Source organism: Peromyscus leucopus, chromosome 3, assembly GCF_004664715.2.
Source record: "Peromyscus leucopus breed LL Stock chromosome 3, UCI_PerLeu_2.1, whole genome shotgun sequence".
NCBI classification, from domain to species: domain Eukaryota; kingdom Metazoa; phylum Chordata; class Mammalia; order Rodentia; family Cricetidae; genus Peromyscus; species Peromyscus leucopus.
The window spans coordinates 46704665-46730690 of NC_051065.1; the positions used below are offsets into that span (position 1 = coordinate 46704665).

General features: G+C 40.6%; 1 protein-coding gene across 1 annotated transcript in view; it reads right to left on the reverse strand.

The window, feature by feature from the left end:
* Positions 1-26026, reverse strand: part of LOC114684450 (probable maltase-glucoamylase 2) — a 97549-nt gene that overhangs the window by 13115 nt on the left and 58408 nt on the right. Inside the window, exons 26-45 of the mRNA XM_037203623.1 lie at positions 25112-25345; positions 23890-24044; positions 22606-22774; positions 21966-22062; positions 21420-21532; positions 20606-20731; positions 18570-18698; positions 16711-16818; positions 14476-14538; positions 13461-13595; positions 11874-11958; positions 10734-10872; positions 3677-3810; positions 3367-3401; positions 3149-3265; positions 2430-2578; positions 2239-2323; positions 1584-1640; positions 1079-1203; positions 26-114 (exon numbers count right to left, since the gene is read on the reverse strand). Coding sequence (XP_037059518.1) covers positions 26-114; positions 1079-1203; positions 1584-1640; positions 2239-2323; positions 2430-2578; positions 3149-3265; positions 3367-3401; positions 3677-3810; positions 10734-10872; positions 11874-11958; positions 13461-13595; positions 14476-14538; positions 16711-16818; positions 18570-18698; positions 20606-20731; positions 21420-21532; positions 21966-22062; positions 22606-22774; positions 23890-24044; positions 25112-25345 — 2344 coding nt within the window. The remainder of the gene's footprint in view (positions 1-25; positions 115-1078; positions 1204-1583; positions 1641-2238; positions 2324-2429; positions 2579-3148; positions 3266-3366; positions 3402-3676; positions 3811-10733; positions 10873-11873; positions 11959-13460; positions 13596-14475; positions 14539-16710; positions 16819-18569; positions 18699-20605; positions 20732-21419; positions 21533-21965; positions 22063-22605; positions 22775-23889; positions 24045-25111; positions 25346-26026) is intronic.

Here is a 26026-nt window from a genome sequence, read left to right on the forward strand (position 1 = left end):
AGCCTCGCTGGGGGTTCATACTCACCCATGCTTTGTCCATCATCCCAAAACATCTGACCTTCAGCCTTTCCCTTATCGTCCAAAGCAACAGTCAATCCCACAAAATTTTGTCGACTATATAAAAAAAATCATTATTTTTTAATTGGTTGTAGGCTGTAAGAACAAAGAACATCTGCTGAAAATATTCTTTATCCAGAAATAAAACTCAAAGCTCCGGGTATTAAATATGTACATAAAATGACAAAAATAAAGTGAGATTAAAATATAAGATACAAGTCAACAGAATATCATTTAAAGTTTAATGAAACATTTGTCAACTTTAACTTTCACAACTCAAATAGGCACACTTTCCAACATACCTGCTGCAGTAGTACAATTCCTTAGTATGAAAATCCCAGAAAATTAAAACTTCAACAGCTTTCAGGTGCCAAGGAATAAAACCAAAACTACTGATGATACCATTCAGAGCCTTCCATGAGTTAACTGTTTCAATTTTATGTACCCAACTCATTTTCACCTTTATTTCTTTGAATATCTCTCTTTGTCTTCACACATGCAAATCCACAAATCCTATTTATTATTCAAGAGCCATCTCTGGCTCTGTTCTGATAAAATCATGTCTGAGAGGAGACTGCTTTTCTGCGCCATTTTTATATGCTTTTGACATGTTTTCCTAATGAGTGTGTGTGTGTGTGTGTGTGTGTGTTTGTGTGTGTGTGTGTTGTGAAATCTCTTTTTGAGTTCATCAAAAGTACCTGGAAATTGATGCTATATTCCAGTGCAACCTCTGCAAGTGAAGGTGCTTGTTAATATCCCCCCTTTTCAATAACATGAGGAGAAACATAGGTTTCTATTCTCAAGAAAAGTTTTGCTTAGGAGAATTGTGCTATTGACACAAGACCACAGGTGAAAGATCTCCCAGGGAATGGCTTCATGAACTTGTCTTCCTCTAGCTCCTATCAGAAGTCACCCCCAGAATCCAACCAGTGAAACTCTGCAATTTAGTTTCTATGCAATTTGCTTATTTATCTATATGTCCTGGTAAAGGGCCAGGTTACCAAACACTGCTTCATCATACCTGTAGTGAGTGTTCATTGCAGGCTCTTGCCAAGGCAGGATGTAGCCTCCTCTGACATGAAGGTTGATGTGGTCCAGAGGAGCTGCCAATGTTTTCCATTCACCTATTGATTCTTGGCCAGATCCCTAGAAGAAAACACATAGATGAGAAATGCTAAAGGAGAAATCAATGAAATGAGTTACATATTTTACTACAAATTCTTCCTTACTAAGGGAGCATGTTGGAAGATCAGCAAAGCACTATAAAAATGAGAAAAATAATGTAGTTTCATTTTTGCTTAAACCTTTGAAAACCTAGTGTTTTCTGTGTAAGTCTACAGAAGGTAAAGGGTGGCCAACAGGAGAAACTGGTATTTAGATGTTTCCTGTGCCCTAATGCAGACCCCATATATACAGATCTAGCTAGGGTAGAAATGTTTCTGGTCTGGGAAGTAATGAAAAAGTTTTAGCCACCTTTCTAGCCTGCACAGAGCCATCTGATTCCTCCTAAAATAATTATAACTCACCGTGCTATGGTCATACCACCGGGCTCTGGGGAAATAAGCAGATATCTCAAATGTGTTCTGAAACATAAAATCAGTATGATACTATAAATATCCCAACTGGGAAGCAATATTGATTTTTAAAACACTTCCTATAGAATTAAAATTAAGATAGAATTTTATTAGTGATGTCAAGAATTTAAGAAATCTTAATGAATACACTTTGAAAACTCCTCTTCAAATGTACAGAAAAAAATGTTTCAATTAATGAAATTATAAAAGTAGTGGATCACAGAATTCCCAAATGAGAAATTAGTGTCGAAAAAGCTTTCATTAATATCTTGGGGGCAAACATGCTTTTGATGTTGTTGAAAGTTATCTACTTAAAAATAATGAAATAAGCAAGACAGGAAAATGTTTAAAATGTTTTCCCTGGAGTTAGTGAGGTTGTCTCAGTGGGTAGAAGCATCTGCCACCAACCCTGAAAACTTGAGTTTGATTTCTTAAGGCCAAGTGGTAGGAGGAAAGAATTCAGTCCTAAATGTTGTCTTCTAATACCTATACATGTATACACACAGACAAGCTCAATACTTTCTTTAGTTTTAAATAAAATATTCTTTTTCACTGTGTCTTTGGATCATGTGGTTGGAAGGCATCTGCTCTACGATGAGGAACTCACACTCTTCAGAACGGGGCTGATCAGGAGAGCAGGACCCAGCATGAACTGTTGGTCTATATCCCAGGTGTTATTGTCATCTGTGAACCTGAAAAATCCAAAATGGAAAAACTCATCCCTAGGCTTACAACCATTGCAAAGTGTTTTCACAAATGTGCGCGGACTCACTGTTTGGGGAAAGAGGCGACACTCACTCATGGAGAAGCGCTCGAACGACGGTGCTGCCCTCAGTGTGAGCTTTGTGCATCAGGGTGTACAGATACGGCAGCAGGGAGTACCTGGTCTCCAGTACTCTCCTTGAGTACTCCTCAAAGGTTGAATCCCAGGCCACAGGATCTTGTCTCTGGAGGGGTGAGTGAGCATATGGTAAGCTCTTCACTGCACCCCAGGGATCTCAGAAGAGGATGGCTGGACACTTACTACATGAATAAGTCACATGTCACTTCTCTCACCATTTCCAGTCTACTGCTCACTCCCTCTGTCACCTACAAAACTAGTGTAGATGTTGTTCCTCGTTATCACCAATTCTCAGGTCCTTTGCACAGTCTAGCTTTGGCTTTGTGTGTGTGTGTGAAGCTTTACCAATAGGCCCCTATGTAGTGCTGACTTATCAAAATGGTTTGAGCAAAATACCAACTTAATATTCTGTCAAGCAAAGGAACATGTCATATTGTAGTTCAATGCAATAGCTAGAAAAATAACTTTTCTTGGCAAAAATGCCTCCAAGAGGTGAGAAACTTGTACTATTAAGAGTTAATGATAACCTTGGAGTTCTGAACTTTATCTAAAACATGGATATCCTGGTGGTCTTCATGATTTGTCAGGAAATAAGAACGACGCCCCTGCAAATTTGATATAAGCTGTGATTTGACATTTGATAATACAACTGCAGCATAAACAATGGCTGCCTCACCCTAGTCCCAGCATTGTTGTGGTTCCTGGAAAATGGATAAAATGCACCCAGTTGCATCCAGCGGATACACATCTCATACTCAGCATCTCCAAAGAACCCACAGATGTCTGCTCCTGTCTGAGAAGGAGCAAAATCAGAGTATCAGCTGGGTATTCTTTCAAGACAGACACATATACACTGAAATCTGGGCAAGGTTCAGCAGTTCTGATACGACTTACATAAGGTATTCCAAAGAGACTGAACTCCATCATACCTGCAATGAGACAAAATGGTCATGGAAGACAACCCTTAGGTAGGAGAGAGAAAGCTCAACCTGCCTCTTCCTTTACTTCATTAACAGCCCTGGGCAATTCCTGCTGAATATATTGAGAGATGGTCATAAGCTAAAACTCACACTGGCAGAACAGTCAACTTTTATTGACTTCACTGCCACCCAGATGCCAATCTAAATATACATAGTATAGCCACGTTGTACACACTACAGTTCCATTCCCACCACCAGCAGAGCCCCTGGGCACAACCACACACCAATGATGGATTTCCCCAGCTGGTCCCAGGCAGCTGTGTTGTCCCCCAGCCAGTGTCCTGCCCAGCGTCCAGAAGAGGGGAATGTGGAGCGGGTGATGACGACCCCTCTCTCTCCTGTCACCTCCTGCACAGCTCTGGCGGGGAAACAAGGAGGAAAATTTGAAGAGGACAGCCATGGAATTTCACGGCAGAGAGTAGCTGCAGCTCTGTGCATGTTGCTCTAAGAGTCAGAGAACATCTTCCAGTAAAGAAGCTAGAAGTCATGACAAGAGTCCCAGACAACCTCACAGCAGGGCACATGAGATATACCTGCACCTAAAGTGAGAAGCTTACTCCCTTTTTTAAACTTGCTTTAATGTATTCTTCTCTCATATATTATATCCCAGTGATAGTTCCCTCACCCTTTTCTCCTCTTACTCCCTCCTCAGCCCCATCCACTCTTCCTCAGTTTCCCTTCAGAAAAGGGCAAGCCACCCAGGTATATCACCAAACACGGCATATCAGGTTGCAATAAGACTAGGCATCTCCCCTTGTATTAAGGCTGGATACGGCAACCCAGCAGGAAGAATATGGTCCCCAAAGCAGGCAAAGCAGAGATAGCCCCTGCTCCCACTGTTAGGAGTCCCACAAGAAGATCAAGCTACAACACCATAGCATACATGCAGAGGGCCTAGGATAGACCCATGCAGGCTCCCTCATTGTTGGCTCAGTCTCTGTGGGCCCCTAAGAACCCAGGTTAGTTGATTCTGTAGGTTTTCTGGTAGAGGATCTTATTCATAAGAGGCCCAATTAGCAAGTTATATGTGGAGGTCAGAGGAGGGGCTGGAGAGATTGGTAAAACAAGTATTTAGGAAACAAATTCCATACCCAGGAACACATCAATCAATCAATTCCACATGTATCATTGCACAGTCTCTACAATGGGGGTTTTTCTTGAGTTCCTACTGCTTGAGTTCCTACTACTTGAGTCCCAGCACAGTTTCCAAGGATCATTCAAGGAATACATAGACAGACCTGGGATCTGAATTATGGTATATATGCTTTGGGGTATTATTAACATATTCCACTATACTTTAGAATGCAGAGTATGTTTTGTGCTCACAGGCATACAGGTGTAAAAGGTATGTAGACAGTTATATAAACATGGTTTTTAATCTATAGTCACACACATAACTAGGACTAGTGTGTTTTCAAAACACACTAGTGGTTTTAGGTTTGCTAAAGAAAGCATCACACATCAGGAGACACAAATGAACACTCCCTTACTGAAAGATCTCTGGCCCACAAATGTACTGGGAGCCTGACAAAGGAAGGTATTTTCACAAAAAAAAAGTCCAAAGACACACCATGGCACATGTGTGCCTTCTCTCTCTCTCTCTCTCTCTCTCTCTCTCTCTCTCTCTCTCTCTCTCTCTCTCTCTCCAACACACACATACAAATAAATTAACTTAATTTCAAAAGAGGTAAAACATGATTCTTGCCCTTAGGCGTACAGAACCACCAAACTCTGGGTTATTCCGTAAGGTCACCAGGTAAGAGAATGGAGTGAATAGAAGTGATAGACCAGGCTAAAAAGTTTTTATGAAGGAAGTAGGTTTAAGCTAGGCTTTAGTGTATGTACTGAGAGGTTAGCCCAGACAAAGTCTGGATGGTCAGCATAGGTGACTGATAAAGCAGGAAACATTAAGGTGTATGAGAACCATGGAGGTTTAAGAGTATAGTCTCCCAAGCTATTAAAAGGTACACACGCACACGCACACACGCACACACACACACACACACACACACACACACGAATACTAAAGGGATTTGACAGTTTGAGGAGGATGTGGGTCAAGGTCAGCAAGAGCAGTTCAAGTTCCGGAGCTGATGAAATGGTTAAAAGAAAAGCAACACTGCTAAGTGCTCACAGTGCTTCAAACATTTGTGGATTCGTTTTGTCGTTGAATGGCAATTACAAGCCAGGAGGGGCTGTGGCGGTGGCTAACTAGGAACTGGCGTTACGACTGCGAACCACCAATCTAAAAACCAAGGCCCAAATTCTAAACCAATACAACAAACAGAAAGGAAGGAATCAAAAGCCATTCATAGAGGATCAAGCTTCTCTGGGCTGAGGAATAGACTATTTGTTTAACTATGTGAAGATATGTTGCATCTGTTTTTATGCTGAGTTTGTTTGACTATGTAAAGATGTGTTGCTGTTTTACTTTGCCTGCCTAAGGTACCTGACAGGTCTAATTAAAAGCTGAATGGCCAATAGGTAGGCAGAGTAGGGATAGGCAGGGCTCGTGGGCAGAGAGAAAAGGGGAGCCAGCCAGCCAGCTAGCCAGCCAGGGCCAGACACAGACACAGAGGAAGCAGGAAAGCAGGGTGGACAGTAAGTATAAGAGGTAAACGAGCCTTGGGCAACACATAGATTAATAGAAATGGATTAATTCAAGTTTTTTTTTTTTAAAAAAAAAAAAAAAAAAAAAAAAAAAAAAAAAAAAAAAAACTAGCTAGAAACAAGCCTAATCTAAGGCCAAGCACTCATAATTAATAAAGTCTCTGTGTCATGAAGAAAGCCTGCTACATCCCTGAAAGATCATTTATAGATTGAGCTTCCCTGAGGGAGGAGATGGAGTTGATGGGATCTGTGACCAATAAAGTTTCCTGGAGGAGAGAGGAGGAGTTGGCAAGAAGGTTCAGTCAGAACCTAAAGCAATGGCTCATGTCTTCTCTGTGCTGCAGTCTGAGCTTTGCAAACCCCCTCTCTGACAAGAGAAAATCCTGCTCTTCTAAGAACCACTCAACTGCCCCTTCTTCCATGAAGTCTTTCTGGATTGTTTGTTAGCTATACTTTTCCTTCTGGTTGTTTGGCTCTTCCAAACAGAGGAGGGGCTCCTTGACAGTAAGGGGTTCACTCCCATTTATCCTCCTGGAGGTCTGAGGTAAGGTTACACTTGAGGATATAAAATACCCGTTTTCTTATTTCATGGGAAGAAAAGCTTGTTTTCTGGAAGAACCAGTTTCTGCTTGTTCAGAGTGCAAGAAATATTAAATATTAATCTTGTCTTACAGAACACTGTAAAGAGGTGTTTGTGACTAAGATTTCAAGTCCCCCTCCTTGTAAGACTTTTACGCAAGTGTTTCAATCCCCTCCCCACCCCACTCCCAGTGAAACCTTGCTTTACACAAAGCCCCCCCCACCCCCGCATTCTTGGAACTTAAGGTAGACCATCTCTTTCCCCTTCCCTTCATTTCCTTTGGTGCTACTTTTTTTTCTTGATTAGTCAATCATGAAAGACTGTGAGGTTGGACCACAACCAATGAGAAAAGGTATAGTCAACACCTGAGTTAGAATAAAAACCAAGTATACTTACTACTTGTCAATTCCAAAGGAAACTCCAAATCCCCAAACTCCAAAATGCAATCCAAATATCCAGAAGTGTGCTCAAACTGGACTATCAGATGATTTCTAGCAATTGGTTAAAAGTCATAGTTCCTCGGGAGCTGGTGAAAGTGGTTCCCCTCTACTAAAAGGAGTCATTTTCTTACCTCTGGCAAAGGGACATGTGGCTCTCCCATTAACAAATACCTGTGGTGCCAACAGCTTAGCGAGGTCCATTCTAGCCTCCAGGATCCCTCCGTGCCCACTCAAAAGTACTTGTTATACATATCAAAGCTCCCACACCAGTCTCCTGGTCCTTCCCTCCTCCCAGCTACTCATCCTTCTTAAAACCCAGCTATTCTGACTATTGTCTCTGTTCTCTCATGGTCTAGCCTCTCATGCTATGCTCTGTTTCTTGTTATCTCCATTCTCTCCTGCCTCTCTAAAACCGGCAATGTCCAGTCTGCTTTTCTCTCTGTTCCAGACTCTTTCAGATGTCTCCGGCTGTTCTCTCTCATATCTACAATAAAAATGTTCCCTCAGCCATACCACAGAGCTGTCATGTCATCAGTTTACACACCACCCCAGTGTGCTCACTCTGCTGAGCACACCCTTTAGATCAAGAGGAAAGTTGTGCCTTGTCCTAACACTTCAGCTGGAGTGGTGGTCTCTCTCTCTTTGTGATCCCAAACGTTTACATCTGATGAGAGGAACCTGGGGCTATATAAATGAAGTGGCATTATGAAAGAACACTGAAAATGACAGAGAAAGCAGAAAAGATGACAAGAATTTTGCTGGGAAAACCATGGTATCAGTGTGCATCACCTCAACCTGCAGATAGCTCATGCAAAACACGATATATTCCTCTAAGCCCCGAGAAGAGAAAAAGAGGGCTGAGGACCAGAGCCTTTGAATAGAAATGAGTGTGAGAGCAGAAAATACCATTTTGCCCTGTAAACAAACAAGCAAAAACAAAAACAAAACTGAATCTGGAGTTTTTCACGACTCTGGGAGGTGGGGATGATGCCATCACTGCTGCGCTTAGATTGCAGGGGAGTTTCCTGCATGAAAGAGGTTCTTAGTGATATGTTGATAAATACATACTATATATATATATATATATATATATATATATATATATATATATATATATATATATATATATACATGACTATTTACAGAAAAATCTGTCTTAAACCAAAGTCTGAAAGGTGAAAGAGGACGTCTATGAATGTTTTCTTCAAGAAAGCAATAAACTATACAGGCAGAACTGCTGAAAGCAAGCATTTCAGAACTCAGGAGCCACTGGTCAATAAAGGATGAAAATCATCTTCCTAAGAGAAACTGTTAAATCTTGTCAAGACAGTGAGGTTTATAACACTCTCCCTTAAGGCTTCTCCCACCTCAGCCCATTCCCTGCCATTTTGTCAGCAAAGGGCCAGCAGTTTCACAGTAATCTAAGAAATCTGAACCCCCTTCTAGTCTGTTAAAAGTATTCTCCCCCAAATACTTCAGTCCTCTGGACAATGTCTCTTCTGAGGGTTCCATGACTCAAACCTCAGATCAAGATTGAGAAAAAAATCCCACCTCTAAAGAATTAGTTGCAAAGCTGGGCAATGGTGGCACACACCTTTAAGTCCAACACTCGGGAGGCAGAGCTAGGTGGATCTCTATGAGTTTGAGGCCAGCCTGGTCTACACAGAGAGATCCAGGACAGGCTCCAATACTACACAGAGAAACCCTGTCTCGAAACAAACAAACAAAACAACAACAACAACAACAAGAATTAGTTGCCAAAACTTCAGCACTCTGCTGGCACCCTCATGGGTGCTAAGGCTGGGATTTCAGCTTAGGTAAAACATTTGGCTCAATTTTAAAAGTAATTTTTGAGGATTAGACTCATACAGAACTTCGTAAAAAGGAATGCATATTACCAGGCATCTTAAACATTGTGCATGCCCAGGTTTCAGGACATTTCCAGACAAGAACCATGAAAGAAGGCTGAAATGAAAAGGAAGGCTGTCTTTTTGTCTCTTAAATAGGCAAGGATTTTCTTTTTCACCTTTCTAAGCAGTAAAGGACTTAAGAGGCCAGGCATCCATTGTGACTGGAGTATGCTTCATTAAAAGAGTCACCTTCCAGACTCTAAGCCTTTGAACTTACTTTCTTGGCGTAATCTCTCTCTTTTTTTTTAAAGCCGACATTAGGAGTTCGTTCTCTGCCCCTTCAAGATGCAAATCTTTTTTTTTTTTTTTTCCTGAAACAGGGTTTCTCTGTGTAGCTTTGCACCTTTCCTGGATCTCTCTCTGTAGACCAGGCTGGCCTCGAATTCACAAAGATCCGCCTGCCTCTGCCTCCCAAGTGCTGGGATTAAAGGCATGTGCCACCACTGCCCGGCTTGCAAATCTTTTTTTAAAGCTGGTTGTGTAGAATTTAGAATCAGGAATGTCTTCCTCAAGGCCAAATGTATCCCTTTGTACGCAATCAATAGGAAGGTGGTGGGTCCACCCCCTCAGCTCTGAAGGAGAGTAGCAGCCAGTTTTCAACAAGTCTTGGTTCAAGGAAGGAGAATCACCTCCTCCTCCCTCAAAGACCAGAGAAGTACTTTTCCTTAGATAAAGGAAGGGGAAGGGAGGAAAATAAATGGCTACAGAATCCAGAAAAGTTGCTGATCAAATAAGAACAGAAAGAGCAGCCAACCCTATGGACAGTGAGAGAGCTATAATTTATTATTAGAAATGCCCAATATTCAACAATAACAACAAACACATCATGCAAAAATTAGAACAAAAAATGAAAGATACATAAGAAAAAAGTAGCCAATAGAAAATGTTGCTGAAGGGACTTGGTAGAGAAGGAGTTTACACAAAATATTGAAAAATAAATTCAAAGAACTAAAAAAAAAAAGCATGTCTTACTTCCTAAAGAAAAATATGACCTGTCATATTACTAAATGGATAATGAGGCACGATGGAAATTATAGGGACACCAGATGGGAAAGGTGCCTAACTTGGATGAGAGTCAAAATTCCCAGCCCAGTTAACAAAATTTGCTTAGGGGCATTATTTCTTTTATATAGAAGTATTTTAAATAAGATGATAAAACAGCAAAGGGCCAGGCTAATGGCCTAAGCACGTATAACCTCTGACTAGAAGAACCTCATTGCTTTCTCATTTGTGAACCTGAAATATCTAGGAATTTCACAAACAAGATTATAAACTGTGCTTATAGTGAAAATATTGTTAGTATTCTGAACCACCCCTGGTTCCCTTTAATAAAAAACTCCTCCCCCCATCTCTCCCCCATCCCCTCTCACCAGAGGTAGCCCCACATCTCCTTCTCCCCCCCCACCTTTAATAATAAAACTTTACACGTGGATGCCATGTCTGCATGGTAACTTTCCACAGCTCCTTCTCTCTCTCTCTCTCTCTCTCTCTCTCTCTCTCTCTCTCTCTCTCTCTCTCTCTCTCTCCCTCTCTCTCCTCTCTCCCTTTAATAATAAAACTTTCCATGTGCATGCAGTATCTGCATGGTGTGAGTAACTTTCCGCAGCTCCACACCACAGCCCGCCAAGTCTACATGTTGTGTCTCCCTCACCCACTGGAGTATCGTGGCCCAACCCACCAAGACCTCCTGCATCCCCATGCCAGCCTTTATCTTTGCTAACAGTAACAAAAGCATACTTACTCATAGGTAGGTCTGGTCTGGGACCACCCATAAAGGCTATGCACATCATAGTGCTGGACCCGGGAGCCATCTGGAAGGATCTGTTCACTCTCCATGCACAGTGTGTTGCTGCTCAGGCCTCTGTCCCTACCTTCCAAATCTGAGGGGAAATACTGAGTTAATTTCCAGACATCTTTATATTTATATTTTGGCATATCTATCATACCAAGTCAAATTACTTGAGATTTTTAATATAGAAAAGCAACATCCTATAATTTCATAATTAAGGTTAAGAAGAATATGCAGGCTCCATGAAACATCCTCTTTTGCTCCACTTCTAACTCAATGTTTCAGATGATTTTTCACCATAACAAACTCTTTTGTTGTTAGGAATGTTTCTTCCTCTAGATGGTAATGTTCTCAAGGGAATAAATAGGTCTTGTGCAAATTAATTCTATATTGATGTGTCTGCATCTTTCTGACTTGTCAGCACTTGACTGAAAAATATTAAATTAAAGGATGGAGGAGTAAGTGGGTGGGTGGGTGGGTAGATGGATGGATGGATGGATGGACGGACGGATGGACGGATGGATGGATAGATGAATTGATGGGTGGATGGCTGAATGGATGGATAAATGGAGGAGAAGGATGGAGATGTGATCAATACTCTAGACATTAAAAGACCTAGATTCTAGTTGCTGATGAACTGTTTATAGGAGCTTTATTCCTTGGGCTTCTTTGTGGTGAGAGGACTCAATATTCTGAGATGTCTTTGACCACAGCCTCTTATTCCAGTTTCTGGTGTAGTTAGCACAAAGAGCATCTTTCATGAAGTGTTTGAACATGGGTGGAAAGTTTGGGGACTATATTTTCATGCTCTAATCAAATGAACCTGTATATTGAGAGGTACACCTGCACATAGAGGGGTGTATTTACAACTTTAGCTGTCAATGCAATCAAGTGTATTGCTTAGCTTCTTTTATAACACATGTCATTATTTTTAATACTTAATTACTAACTTAGTAATTTGAATACATTCAGAGATATTCTATTTGTGAATTTTATGCCATGTTGAGAGTATGTTTACCCCTGCACTCCAAAACTTTTGGCTTTATATGAGAATAAAAAGAAAGAGGATCTTGATCAGGAAAGAACTCATACATGGCATGTAGGGTGGTTTATTGAGAATTTCATTGCGGCAGCCATTGACAGATCCATCCACGAAGTTTGAAGGCTCATTCATATCCTGAAGCAAGCAAGCAGAGAAAAGATTCTGTCAAGTCAGGGGCAGTATGTCATTTCTTCAAAAAACACTAACCTCAAAGAAATGACCTTTAACCCCCCTTTATGCTTGACATGGATCAAAATGGAATCTAAAAACCCATGTCACCTTGGTGGAGTGAAAACTCCTTCCCGTTTACCTGGCCTTTTCAAATTAAAAAAAATAGCAAAAACACTGAGGTAACATTGGATCCTGAACCTAACAAAATTATCTCAGTCTATCCCCCTATCCAACAAACCTGTTTTAATTTTTCTATTTATAGATTATTTACTTTGTATTTATAGTCAGTGGCCATTATGATCTTTCTCTACTTTTTCTTATGGCCCTAACCTGGAAATTATTCTGGGGCTGACATAGGCTGAATATACTCTGAGCAGTTGTAGTAACTCAGAAACAAGGCTGGAAATAAAACCTTACATTACAGGATGTATAGCTCAAGTGGAAGCAGAAGAGGCCCTGAGGGACAATGTTCATTGTCTGCCAGCAGAGTAAAAATAAAATTGGTCTATCTTAAATAAGATAATCTTAATTAAGTAAGACTACAAGCAACAGCAAGCATTTGAGACTAACTATAAATTGTTCTGTGTTACCCAACAACAGTTTTCTTTCTGTAGAACAAACATCTCATAGTTTTCAGAATCTCTTCTTCAAAGCTGCCTACATTTCTTCACTGTTTGACTTATCTGTTTGGATTAACTTGTGCTTTTCCACAAATCTATAATATGCTTGTGTGGCCTGAAGGTTCAAGTAGCCAGTGAGGCCAAAAAGCAGCTCTGTGTGAACTGTGAGCTTCTTCTAACTGACCCAGGGTCTGGCAGCTCTTCAGAGCTGGACTGGAACTTGCTTAGGATTTCAGGGTACTAAATGTATGGGAGAAAATCATGACACTAACGAACGTGCTTCCCACCCCTAGGAAGATGCAAATGGAGGAGTCCTTTAGAGACTTTTCCCAGAAACATCCCAAGAATCCCTGCCCAGAAAACCTGTGCAACACACATTAGAACAGGCTTTTAAAGACATTCCTTCAGAGTAGTCATCTATACTAGTCCAATAGTGAATGTCTTTTGGGCTCCAAAGTTCATGCTTTGTCCATTCCCAGGTCTGCCCTGTCTTGCTGGATGTACTTGGAGGCTTCAGAGTGGCCTTGATAGCTGGGAAACAAAGTCAAGAGACTGACCGATTGGAAATATGAGATAACAGGATGTTCCTCCCTGTTGCCCATGCATTAGCATCCCTGTTGCCCATGTATTAGCATCTTCAGCAGCTGACAAACTTCCTCAATGGACTCCCCTACTGGACATGTCCCTGGGAAGGCCAACAATAATCATTGCTATTCCTGGTTCTAGACACTAAATTTTCTTCCTTTCAGCTGGCTATCTAGTCCTAGCTGCCTATTCCAATAGTTTGTAAACTATTTCCCTGAGTTCTGACTGCTCACATGTCCAAAGAATTAAAGGTGTACTTACGATCCACAGCCCATCAAACTTCAAGCTCTTCCCTGGCTCCCGAGGATTTGAATAGAGCTCCTCTATCTCTTTCTTCCACCATGCAGATGTGCTGGAGCGCAAGAAGTCGGGAAAAGCAACATAGGCCCTGTATAGCTGGAAGAACAACACACACTTTCATGGGAAGATCTCGTTCTGAAGCCAAAAGGGGAAATGGGCAAGCATTTAGGCCTGTCCAGTCTCTGATCTAACCTTGGTTTTGCTGCTGCTTTTGCTGCATGGTTTAGAATGGACACAAAGTTGGAAAGAGGGGGAAAAGCCCTCTAATCTCTTAGGAAGAGGTAGGTTAGATTTAAAGCCCCTTGTAAGCATAGGACTTGTTTTATGACTAAACATCAACCGTGGACAATAGAAAACTATTTGCCAGTATCTAAACAGTTGAATTGTACAGATGCATAGGTTTTTTTGTTTTGTTTTGTTTTTGTTTATTTTTTTGTTTTTGTTTTTTGTAGACTGCTCAAACTAAGGAGGTCCTATTTGTCTTTGGGGAGGGGGGGACAGAGAAATGCGCTGAATGGTGACCAAGTGTGTAGGCTTTGGTGACCAAGTGTGTAGGCTTGATGGGGCAGAAGGTGTGAAACCAAGAACTTTCCTCCTTCTAGCTTGCTCGTGATGCCTTTGGTCCTCAAGGAATTCACCAAAAACCATTTGCTTGTGCTAGTTCTCTACCAGGGAAAATAGTCTAGACTTTGGTTCATTATTTTCAAGCAACATTATATTTGAATCACAAACTAGTAAGTGCATATATAAGGGATTTCATGGTCACTTTCTTTTTAGATCCTTCCAGTTTGGTTGCCTGTCAAGTTTTTCATTTGAGCATCTCCTCTGCTAAAACTGGCCACCAGGTCAAGTTATAGCAAGCAGACTCAAGTTACAGTTACTTAACCAGAAAGGGAAAGCGCCTCATCCACTAAGAGAAAACACAAGCATTCAGATGTTTAGGGTGATACTTTCAAAAATTTCTGTTCACCTTTACCTTAACTTGAGTCTCATGGTCAAGGGATCCATCCACATTTACATTGGGCAAATCTGGCCAAACCTAGACAAACAAGAAAAATTGAAACCTTTAAAAGTTACTGCACACAAACCATGAGGTGTTCTGCCTGCCAAGCTCTAATGGAGGCAGCTCTACCATTGCCTCCATCTTCATCTTGAACTGAAGTGTGGAGGCTGAACGTATGGAATTCACCCAGCTGACAATACCCAGGGGTTCCTCGCTTATTCCATAAGTTCTCACATTTTAAGATTTGAACTCAAGTAACAAACTACATTTTAAGTGTACCTTTGGCACAATAATATTTCAAATGAGTCCTTGGCTCTAGTTTATATTTTATTTTTACCTATAAAAATTATTCTTTACAAATAAATGTGAGATATGATGTTAAAGACATGCTTGGTTGACATTCCATCTTGCTGCCTGACCAAGGTCAGGCCCCTCCTAAATTCCTGTCTCATCACATACTGTTGCAGGATATTTGATCATACTGTTAACCCTAAGATTGTGTTATTTACTGGAATAACCTGCTTCTCATTGTGGTGTGGCTCAACCCTAGCACACACCTTTAATCCAAGAGCTTTCTTCTTAAATATTGTAAACAGTGTTAAATAAAGTAAATCATAGGTCAAGAGGCAGAGCAAACAACCAGTTGACAGGAAGTGAACATAGGATTATTAAGAAAAAGCCATAGAGAGTAAGAGGGAGTCAGGAGGACGGATAGAGAGATACACAGGAAGTAGAAGGGAGGGACATTGAATTTGAGGACACTTGATTGAGAAGCTAGTAGAGAGAGTTTTCTGGGATGTCAGCAGAGGAGGAAGGTTAGTCAGGTGCTTTCTCTGCCTCTCTGAGCTAGCAGGCTTTCACCCCAGCATCTGGCTCCTGAGTCACTATTGACTATTGGTAAAAACTGAACAACTGAGATTTTGTTTAAAAAAAAATACTCCTCCATACAAGCTTTTCAATCCTTCAGGCTTGTTCTCAATATTTTTGAGCAGTATCAATACTTGTTGAGTAGTATATGTAGAATTAACTGTCTATAGTATTAGTCAATTTTGTTTATAACTAGCAGTACATTAATTGTATACATTGATAAATCACCAGAAAACACTAAATGACCATTCTTCTAGAATCTATATATTCTGAAATTTCAATAGGAAATGCTGCTTGTTAATATTCTGACATGCCCCGTGAAATCTCACCCCTTGGTGCCGCCCTACATCCTGACCTAAAAACCTCTTTTTAGGAAAAATTCCACCCCTTCCTCTCTCTCTCTCTCTCTCTCTCTCTCTCTCTCTCTCTCTCTCTCTCTCTCTTTCCCTTTCCTATCTTTCTCTTCATCTCTCTCTGTTATAATCAACTCTCCACGTGGATGCAGCATCCGGTCGTGAATCACTGGCCGCTGCTGCCGCCATGCCCACTGTGCTTCCCTGGAGGTTCAGCATACCCTCGGGGGTCCCCCCACACAGTAATTCATAACACTGCTTGCTTTCTCCAAGTTCACAGAATTCTTACAAAGTTAATATGCAACAAACACTTCCTGAGGGGAATGGCACAGAAGCACTTTCTATAACACAGCTACACCAGTCATTGAGAGCTTTACAAGAGGTCAGGTGTGTCAGGTCACGTCTTGAAATGTAAGTCCACTGGGTTAGGTAAGAAGGCAGTGTTCAAAATGGTCAGAGTGTACATACAGGGCGATAGGCCAGAGCACAATAGGTTACGAGGGGAGCTTGAATCTGAGAGCTACTATCATCTGGGGTCCAGGAATCTGCCTAAATTACCATTGATATCATATCATCCATATGAGATGAAGATTGAGGCCATAGAAAGGAATCCAAAGTGACAAGATAGACTTCGTGAATTTTTTTAAGCCTGATTAAGCATCATTGGTCAAAACTAAATTCTTATTTTGCATTTATGTGGCAGAGGCACATAGCTCAGAGCCCTGAGGGATTATTAATGTTTGTTTTAAAAACCATTCTGCTAAATATAAATATGAGCAATGGGACTATCAGAATATGTGTATGCAGTTGCAGCATTCCATGTTTTAGAGAATTTGACCTGTAACTTTGAGTCTAATGCTTACTGTGCTAGGTAGCATTAGGAAGACTACTCGTTTTGCAATGTATTCATTATACAGCATATATTTACAGAATTTATAGGGACTTCTTGTGAGGTAGATTGATTATAGGTACCTTTCTCAAGCCTTACCTTGCCCCAGACAATGTCATTGGAATCAGGCCATTTGATGAACACATTGTTTTCCTGTCCTCGAGTAAATGTTAGATAGTTTGTCTCATTGCCAGAAATGGCTGGGTCCTGTAGTGACAGTTTTAAGATCACAAATATGAGTGAAATATCTCCAAGGAAATTCCACTCCAAAAACTGACAATTCATAATGCAGAAAGAATAGGTGATCCAAGAAGTAATACTATTTTTTTTAATTAGACTTGCCTTTACTGAGTATATTATCAAAATCAATAAAATAGAACATTTTGCCAGAGGTACCCAAGGGAAGATACATAGTTCTTAAGGGCAATCTCTTTCAAAGAGAATAAAAATCTATATCAATAAACAAAACTTCATATATTATAGAATGTACCTACCCAGAGCTATAACTAATATAATGGGGGAGGGGATTACAGAAACTGAACTACAACATGACATGAGTTATTTTTTTCCAATTATGCATAAATCCATTTAAAAAAGGAAGAGGGGAAGGACAAATAAGAATTAAAGGAATATATTGATGGTTAGCCATAAATTCTGTATGGTTATATTTGGAAAACAATTCCAGGAGTAAACCAGATTAGTAAGACATTACCTTTAAGAGGAGGGTCCATTTCTACTGTGTAATAGCAGTATGCCTTAGGAAAGCAAACTTAATTTTATTCTGTGGTCCAACTTACTCAAATCTAACGTGGCCACTCCCACCTACTGCATCTCATACTGATCCAGCTCATCGCTATAGTATGCTGGTTCATAACTGTCACACAAAACATCACTATCTGAAATTACTTTTCTAATATTTGTCTCTTGATTGCCTCGGCCCACTGAAATACATACCTTCTTAAGAAAAGAACATTGTCTTCTTTACTAATTCAGATTCCACCCTCTCCCTACAAACACCAATGTTCAACAGATATTTGAATTAACAAGTAACAAAAGCCATATTCTAATTTTGGAAGCCGGAAGATTCACTTGCAAGTAACTAGGCAGGCATTCTGAATCTGCTTGTGAGTTCAATGAAATGTCAATAACATCCCTAAGATTCATCACTTCTGAGGATGATACCAAAATGGATTTTTGGGGGGGGAGCAGAGAGGAGGTCAAACTTTTTGAGATTGTACTTTAATTACACTTCTTTTCCTTCCCTCCCCTCCCCCCTTCCCCCTCCCCTCCTCTCCCCTCCCTTTCCCTTTCCTTCTGTTCCTCCAAACCCTCCCGGTGGATACATCTATAAAACACCCCAACACCTACAACTCAGGGAACATTGCAGGAGAGTGGGTGCAAAGCCTGTAAGAACCAGCGGATCAGGAACTTCACTGTGAGATTGTGTCTCCTAGGAACATCAGAAGCTACACCCATCAAATCTCACCAACATGATTGCCAAACATGAGCTGAACAAGGAGAACACCAGTGAACAGACTAGACTGCACAGAGAGAAGCCCAAGGCAGTCTTTGACATCCCCTTCTTGCCTGGGAAGATATGCAACCGAGACACAGCTGTTCCACTGAGGCACAGCCAGGAGCAGGGGGGCATTTTATTTGCTACATGCATTGTTTTCTCTCCACAGGTCTAACTTTAGTAAGAGAAAATTATCAATAGATGGCTTCCAGTGGCACTAAGCTATAAAAAAAATTTTTACTTCTTTAAAGTAATTTTCACTTTTCTTTCCTACTTCATTTGCTTAAATTAAAAAAATTATATATATATATATATATTTAAATGTTCACAGGAAATTTCCAAAATGTACAAGAAGTTTTCTTGTAGCTGTCATCCACTTTCTCCCAGTGGTATTATTTTGGAATCATAAAGACAGGAGCCAAAAGTCTGTCATAATACCCACCAGAATAAGAATAAACCTCATGCCATTTTTCTTCATTTGATTTATCAGGACACTGAGATTTTGAAAGCTGGAGCTGAGGGTGAAGTCCAACTTCCGGTCCATGTAATCGATGTCTACATGCTGGACGTCCTACAGGAAGTGACAGGCAAGGTGTTCAGTGGCCTGCAACAGATGTTCTGCAGGTACACTCAGTGTCCTGTAACAGATGTTCTGCAGGTACACTCAGTGTCCTATAACAACAGATGTTCTGCAGGTACACTCAGTGTCCTGTAACAGATGTTCTGCAGGTATACTCAGTGTCCTGTAACAGATGTTCTGCAGGTACACTCAGTGTCCTGTAACAGATGTTCTGCAGGTACACTCAGTGTCCTGTAACAGATGTTCTGCAGGTACACTCAGTGTCCTATAACAACAGATGTTCTGCAGGTACACTCAGTGTCCTGTAACAGATGTTCTGCAGGTACACTCAGTGTCCTGTAACAGATGTTCTGCAGGTACACTCAGTGTCCTATAACAGTTGTTCTGCAGGTATACTCAGTGTCCTGTAACAGATGTTCTGCAGGTACACTCAGTGTCCTGTAACAGATGTTCTGCAGGTACACTCAGTGTCCTGTAACAACAGATGTTCTGCAGGTACACTCAGTGTCCTATAACAGATGTTCTGCAGGTACACTCAGTGCTCTGCAGGCTCTGCCACTACTTCTGACCTGGCCAGGGCTCCTTCTAAATTCCATCTCCTAACACACACACCCCTGCACACACTTTTCAATTTCACATGCTGAAATCACTTTCTGATTCCTGCTCATAGCTCATTGGTCCACATTCCTCATCTGCTTCATCAACTACTGTTCCCTCTCTCCTTTCCCTCCCTCAATTCCTGTCCTCCTAACCCTTCAAATCTCATACATGGTGAGCCCATCAAAGTGCACTCAAGGATAGATAGTAAAACTCTCCTAAACAGCACATTGTAGACCTGGTGGTTGTTTGGTTGTTTCAGTTAATCTTACAGAGTTTATTCACTAAAGAAGTGTATTATTTTTAACTGCCTCTACACAGCCCCAAAGGAGATTTCTGCACTTGAAACTCAGCTAGCGCCAGAGTACTGAACAACAGGTAAAGTTAATATTCAGATGAAAAAAGAAAGCAAACTACTTCTTTTTAGCCCCAAAGTGGAACTCTCCTGCATTGCCTTAGGATTCTATGTGAAATGCATTTGGAGAAGCTCAGACGGGTAGAAAAGCCAAAACTAAAACAAGAATGAACTAACATACTAATGACATTGATGACTTGGGTAAGTTAGGACTATGGAAATTTTTAATCTTGCATTCTTCTTCTATTTTTTTCATCTCTGTTTAACAAGTACATCATACAATGTATATAAAAAGACAAAAGTGCAGCTTGTACATAGGCATCAAATTATCTTCAGTGAGAGGATCACTTTATTCTCATTTTTTAATCCTTAGTTTTCCTCCAAAATCTCAGCAGATGATCTAAAAGCCGAGAAAGAGGAGTGCCAGCGAACTGACAATTGTACGAGCAGAAAGAGCACACGTGTCTTTTTGCTTGTTGACAGCAGCTATGTTTCTCAGGATTTACTTGGGGAGCTAGGTTATAGGATATGCACATGTATGTTACGAAGAAAGCAAAGTCTAGATCTTCAACTGCTTCCTTACATACTGTCATTTAAAGCTCATCTCTACAAGACGCCCATTTCTGAGCTTCTAAAGTCACAGCTCGAACAAGTCATAGCTACTGCAAACAATCCCCAGTGGCAGGCAATGAGTGACAGCATACTGCAACCATCCCACTGCCTCCTGAAGGATGCATATGCAGCTCTTAGTTATGAACCTTACATACCAAGGTTTAACATGCAAAAAGGTAGCATGCAGTATGTTTAAAATGTAAAGCATTCTACAGAAGATGATTGCCACAGCTACTTTTCTTCTACTAAACTAACCACTGCTTTAATTTGTATGAACCCTGTTTTCATTACACAAGTAAGCTAAAAAAACAGAAACAGAGGGAGAGGTTCATACATAGGGAATCTGGGCTGCCACCATTGCATCATACAAACTGGCAATTTCTTCATCACTCTGGTATCCATAGCGACTCAGCTGGAAACCTAAGGCCCAGTATGGAGTCATGGCTGGGCGACCAATCAGCTGGAATAAAAATAAAATGCTAATTATCACAATTTCAACCTTCCATGTTGCACACATTCACTTAATCACCGTGCCACACACCACAATTATTTTTAAAAGTCTATATTAGTTTAAAATAGTAGTGATTAATTGATCAACTAATTAATTAAAACAAAAGTCTATATTTGTTTAAAATAGTCTAAGTGAAATAAATGGATGCTACTAGACTTCTTAAGGAAGAAATTTGAACAGTTCTGCTGAGTTCTAAGAGCTCTCAAGATAAATAAGGAAGTCAAATATAGAACAGTCAGGGAGGTGAAACATAGAAACATTGTAGCTGAGGTTTCCTCCCATTGCCTCCAATTCATTCAGAAAACCTGACACATTCATAGTGAATCTTCATCAGAAAATCTTCAATAGACTACTGAGCAAGCGATCAAGACATACATGAGTTATTGATATGCTGTCAGTACCTCATAACACTAAAGTTCGGTGTGTCAGCTTGAGTGAGGTCTACAAAACCATTGTCAAATAGAAAAATGTAAAACTCCTTGAACATCTGTTTTATATTGCAAGAAGAATAGCAGTCCTCTCATGGGAGCACCCATGAGTGAAATGAACTCAAAGGATCTTATCTCAGTGTTAAGAACGTGGTAACAATATGCACCAAATACGTGATGGTTTATCAGTGAATAGACAGGTTTCCAACCTGGGTGTATTGCTGAGTTACAAGTTCAGGTGTTGGCCCCAGAACCATATAGAAGTCCAGAATCCCTCCTATGGTGCGATATGTCAGGGCAGGGGTAGGCTGGAGTGTCACATCTGTAAAGATTAGAAAAAGCCAAATTGATAAGTAGCCATAAGTTACCCTGATGGAGAATCTATCCTAAACTTTTCCATTTTCACCCTCATGGCTTAATAGCTTCAACCTTTGGAAAGTCTTCTCTTAGGCAGTGGGATTGAGATGGACTCCATGTGTCTAAAATAAAATATACAATCCCAACAACTTATGTCACCCTATGGAAAAGAAGCTAAGGTGTCACAGAAAATAAGGGGACATAGAGAGCCAAAATTTTCACATTTAATATGTGGTTTGGAATATTTAATAAATCTTGGATTAATAGATGATTGAGTGAAAGCCATTGCACCCAATTTTCCTTGCCCTTGAATGTCCTTATTTCTAGTAACATCCTAGACTCTGACAGGGTGGTCACAGTTGTCTCTGATGGCATACACATGTGCATCCCTGTCTTACCCATGGCATTGCTGTTCAACAAGAGCACTCCAATAGCATTGCCATCCTCTTCCAATGCCATATAGTAAGGGTGAACACCATAGGAATTCTTCTTGTACTGTAAGAAAGAACTATAAGGTAATTACAAATAAAAACCCAATAAATTGTGTCCATATCACAAAGCAAACAGTAAACCCATACTTGACATTGAAGATTGAACTCACCAGTGGTGTTCTTTAAAAAGCCTTGCTGGACCTTGTCTTCTACCACAAGCCTAAAGTCTGTGCCCTCCACACTCTGTGCCCTTTTCCCTATTACATAAATCTATCTTAGCATTGATTACACCATGCTATCATTGTTTTATTATCTGTCTCCCCCAGCATTATAAATCTTTACAGGGCATAGATAGTATCTCATTAAATTTTCAGCTGAGCACTTAATGTAATATTTGGTAAAATAAATAAAAGTTGTGTTCCACAGGAGTAGAGAAATTAAATGTTTTATAAGCAAAGGAGCATGAGAGCATATGCCCTTTTGGATCTGAAAGCATAATTTATCAGTGCAAGGAAAAGCTGATGAATATAGAATCATTTATGGACACAAGAATTTGAATAAGTTTAGATAAAGAGAACACGATTGCTAATTTTATTCTTGTCCTTACCGCTGGTGGCTCATCCCGAGCAAACATTCCCCACGTGTTCCAACTCATATTTCTTCTGAAAGATTCATGCTCTGTTTCCCCGAAGCCATAGATGTACTGAGATGGAAGGCGAGTAGAAATTGAAAGAAACATCTCACTGAAGGTGAAGCCAGGGAGTTGAGAATCCCAACTGTAATGCAAAAGCAGACTTCAATGCTGAACTACAAATCACAAGCCAGAGAAAACACAAAACATGTTTTAGTGCCTAATTCACTTGGAAGCTTCCAATTATTGGACGTCTGATCCTGGTTCAAGTGTTGTGAAATGAACCAGGTCATAAGAGTGGCCATAATTCAGCTCCAAGTTTCCACATTTACATCTCTATTCTTAGTTTGCTAGACTAAGAGTCCTTTTGCTGGGTCATTAAGGGAGAGAAAGAAAAAAACATGTCTTATTCATCCTTTTATTCCCAGTTAAGAGAACTGGGAATTCTCATTGAGAGAGAGAAAAAAAAACCCTGTCTCATTCATTCTTTTGTTCCCAGTTCTTAGAGCCTGGTACACCAGCTTGTGGGAACCTATTAATAAGGTCTACAAAACTACTGTGTAATAAAAAAATGTGAAACTCTTAGAACAACTGTTAGATTGCAGGAAATTTCCTGAAGACAGAAAGCGAACATTGAATACACAGTTAAATCACCAAAAGCCACACACAGGAAAAAAACAGACATGCACATGTATGTGACAATCTCTAATGGGGCAGAGACCTTCTTCTCAGGCAAAATCTAGACCTTTAACAGCAGGACAAGACCTAGAGATGACATCATTGGTGACTGACAATCCTTGCATAGTTAACACCATGGAAAGGCTTTGTCTATACTAAGAATGGGAGCAATGATTCTAGGAAGCCATTTCTCTCTCCCTATGGACCTCTGTCCCTCTCTCCTGCTTTCTCAGCTATTTCTTAATGATGCTTAATTGAGAACAGACTCATGACTTATGAAATCTGTCATGCTTATTAATTAGAGTTTTCTGTCCTCGTTAGCATTACAATAAACAGAACAAATTTTCTTTTTCTGAAGTCAAATAACACATCTTTTTAGAAAATCTTTCATCATTTCTTTCTGAGTTAATGAATTGCAGAAAAATCAGTTCCCTAAAGAATCAAGAGAAATTGATGTTTACTTTAACAAACATGCTCATAATTCTATGTTGTCTCAGAAATTAGTGGTTCACTTGCCATGATTAGAATCATTGTAATTAGATCTACATTTGCTTTGATTAGGACCAAATAAACAGAGCTTACATCACAGTACTGGAGCTTTTCCGTCTAATTTGGAGTCCAAATGGGTTGGTTTTAACTGTGACATCATACAGGCAGTTCTCAGAGGAGCCAAGTGGTGAAGGAGGAATGTTCAGAGGTACTGGGACCTCATATCTCTTGTTAGTGGGGCTATAAATCTGGGGAAGAGAAAAGGAAGTTTTAATGGTATCTTCAGTTGACACTAATGCATGTTGAGAGTTCCCATTACAGAAGTTACTAAAACTGCTGGAAGTGAGTTAGTGTCTTTTCTGTGTGTTTCCCACAAAGCAGACTCATGCTTTTCAGGGAGATGGGATGGGTTTTAATGACATGTGTGATATAGAATATTGATCATAATAGAATATGCAAAACTGTGGTGGATCTAAGTTCACATCCTGACTAGCTATCTACTACCTTTCTGATCTTTACTTCTGATGGCCTCAACTTCTGCATCTGTGTGGTGATATTTTATTTGTGCTTTAGTAAGAAAAGCTTGCCTGGAGATCAGAGGAAAAAGTCAGCCATTATAGTAAACACAGAAGTCAGGCAATGGTAGCACATGCCTTTAATCCTATCACTTGGCAGGTAGGGATCTGTCAGGATCTTTGTGAGTTCAAGGCCACACTGGGGAACAGAGCCAGGCATGGTGACATACTCCTTTAATCCTAGCACCAACCATAGAGGTCTGGAGGTCTGTACAGACAGACAGGAAGTGACAGAGCTGGGCAGGAAGAGGAAGTGATTTAGCTGGACAGAGAGAGCAAATCAGATGGCAGAACAGCAAGGCATATAGGCATGGGTCAAAAGGAAGTATCTCGCTTTTGGAAGCTGTGGAGTGGTGAGGTAAGGTCAACTGTGGCTTTCCCTATTTCTCTGATCTCTTTCAGGTTTTCACCCATGTATCTGGCTCCCTGTTTTCTATTAATAAGACTATTTGGAAATTAGTCTATACATCTGTAACATAGGGATTTGCATTAACAGTTTGTTTCTTTGTTTGTTTGTGACAGAGTCTCAGTGTAGCTTTGGCTGGCCTAGAACTCGCTATTCAGACCAGGCTGGCTTCCAATTCACAGAGACCCACTTATCTCTGCCACTTGAGTACAGAGATCAAAGGCATGCACCACCATGACTGGCCATTAACAGTCTTTTCAATGATCTCATGTGTACAGAGCCTTGAGTCAAAAACATCCGTGTTGAGAACCAGCAACTATAACATGAGGATTACCTTGACCTGCAGCATGTTTTCTGTATGGTAGGTCACATTCAGTTTAAGAGAGCTGATCTTTCCAGAAAGAGGATCAGAGACAACACTTGGAGCTGCTGCTGCCCGGGCAGATGTTGAGTCTGCCAGGAGGGCCAGGTCCATGGTGATGCCAGTGGGCTGGTACTGAATGTTACTGGCAGCATACTGGGGAATGGTGTCGTAGAAACAGGTAGGCACTCCAGGAGTAGTTGTGTGCTGGAATAGTAAAAAGAATTCTTGGTGAGCTGCTACACAACATTTTGAAACACTAATCACTGAAGAAACAAGTTAACAAAGAGTAAGCGTCTAAGAACTTTGAAATAGGTTGAAATGTTCCTTAACAAGAGAGAGAGAGAGAGAGAGAGAGAGAGAGAGAGAGAGAGAGAGAGAGGAGAGAGAGAGAGAGAGAGAGAGAGAGAGAGAGAGAGAGAGAGGGAGGGAGGGAGGGAGGGAGGGAGGGAGGGAGGGAGGGAGGGAGAGGGAGAGAGAGAGAGAAGTCCTAAGCCCTGGTAGTATGCATGTGACATGTTGAAGATAAGGTCTTTGCAGATGATCAAGTTAAGATGAGGTCATTAGGGTAGGGTTTAATGCAATATGACTAGTACACTTGTTAGCAGGGAGAATTCAGACAAATAGGCATGCATACACTTAGGAGAGCACCATAAAGTCATGAAAGCGGAGATCTTAAACAGGCTAAGAAACGTGAAACACTAGTAACAAACCACCAGAATCTAAGGGTGAATAATGGACCAGATCTCATTCACGATCCTCAAAAGGAACCAACCCTGTCACAACACCCTGATCTCTGACTTCATGATTCTTTACCTGAGGATAATAAAATTGGTATTCTCTAAGTGATTTCTAGTGCTATACAAGCCATAGCAAAGGTCCAGGTTC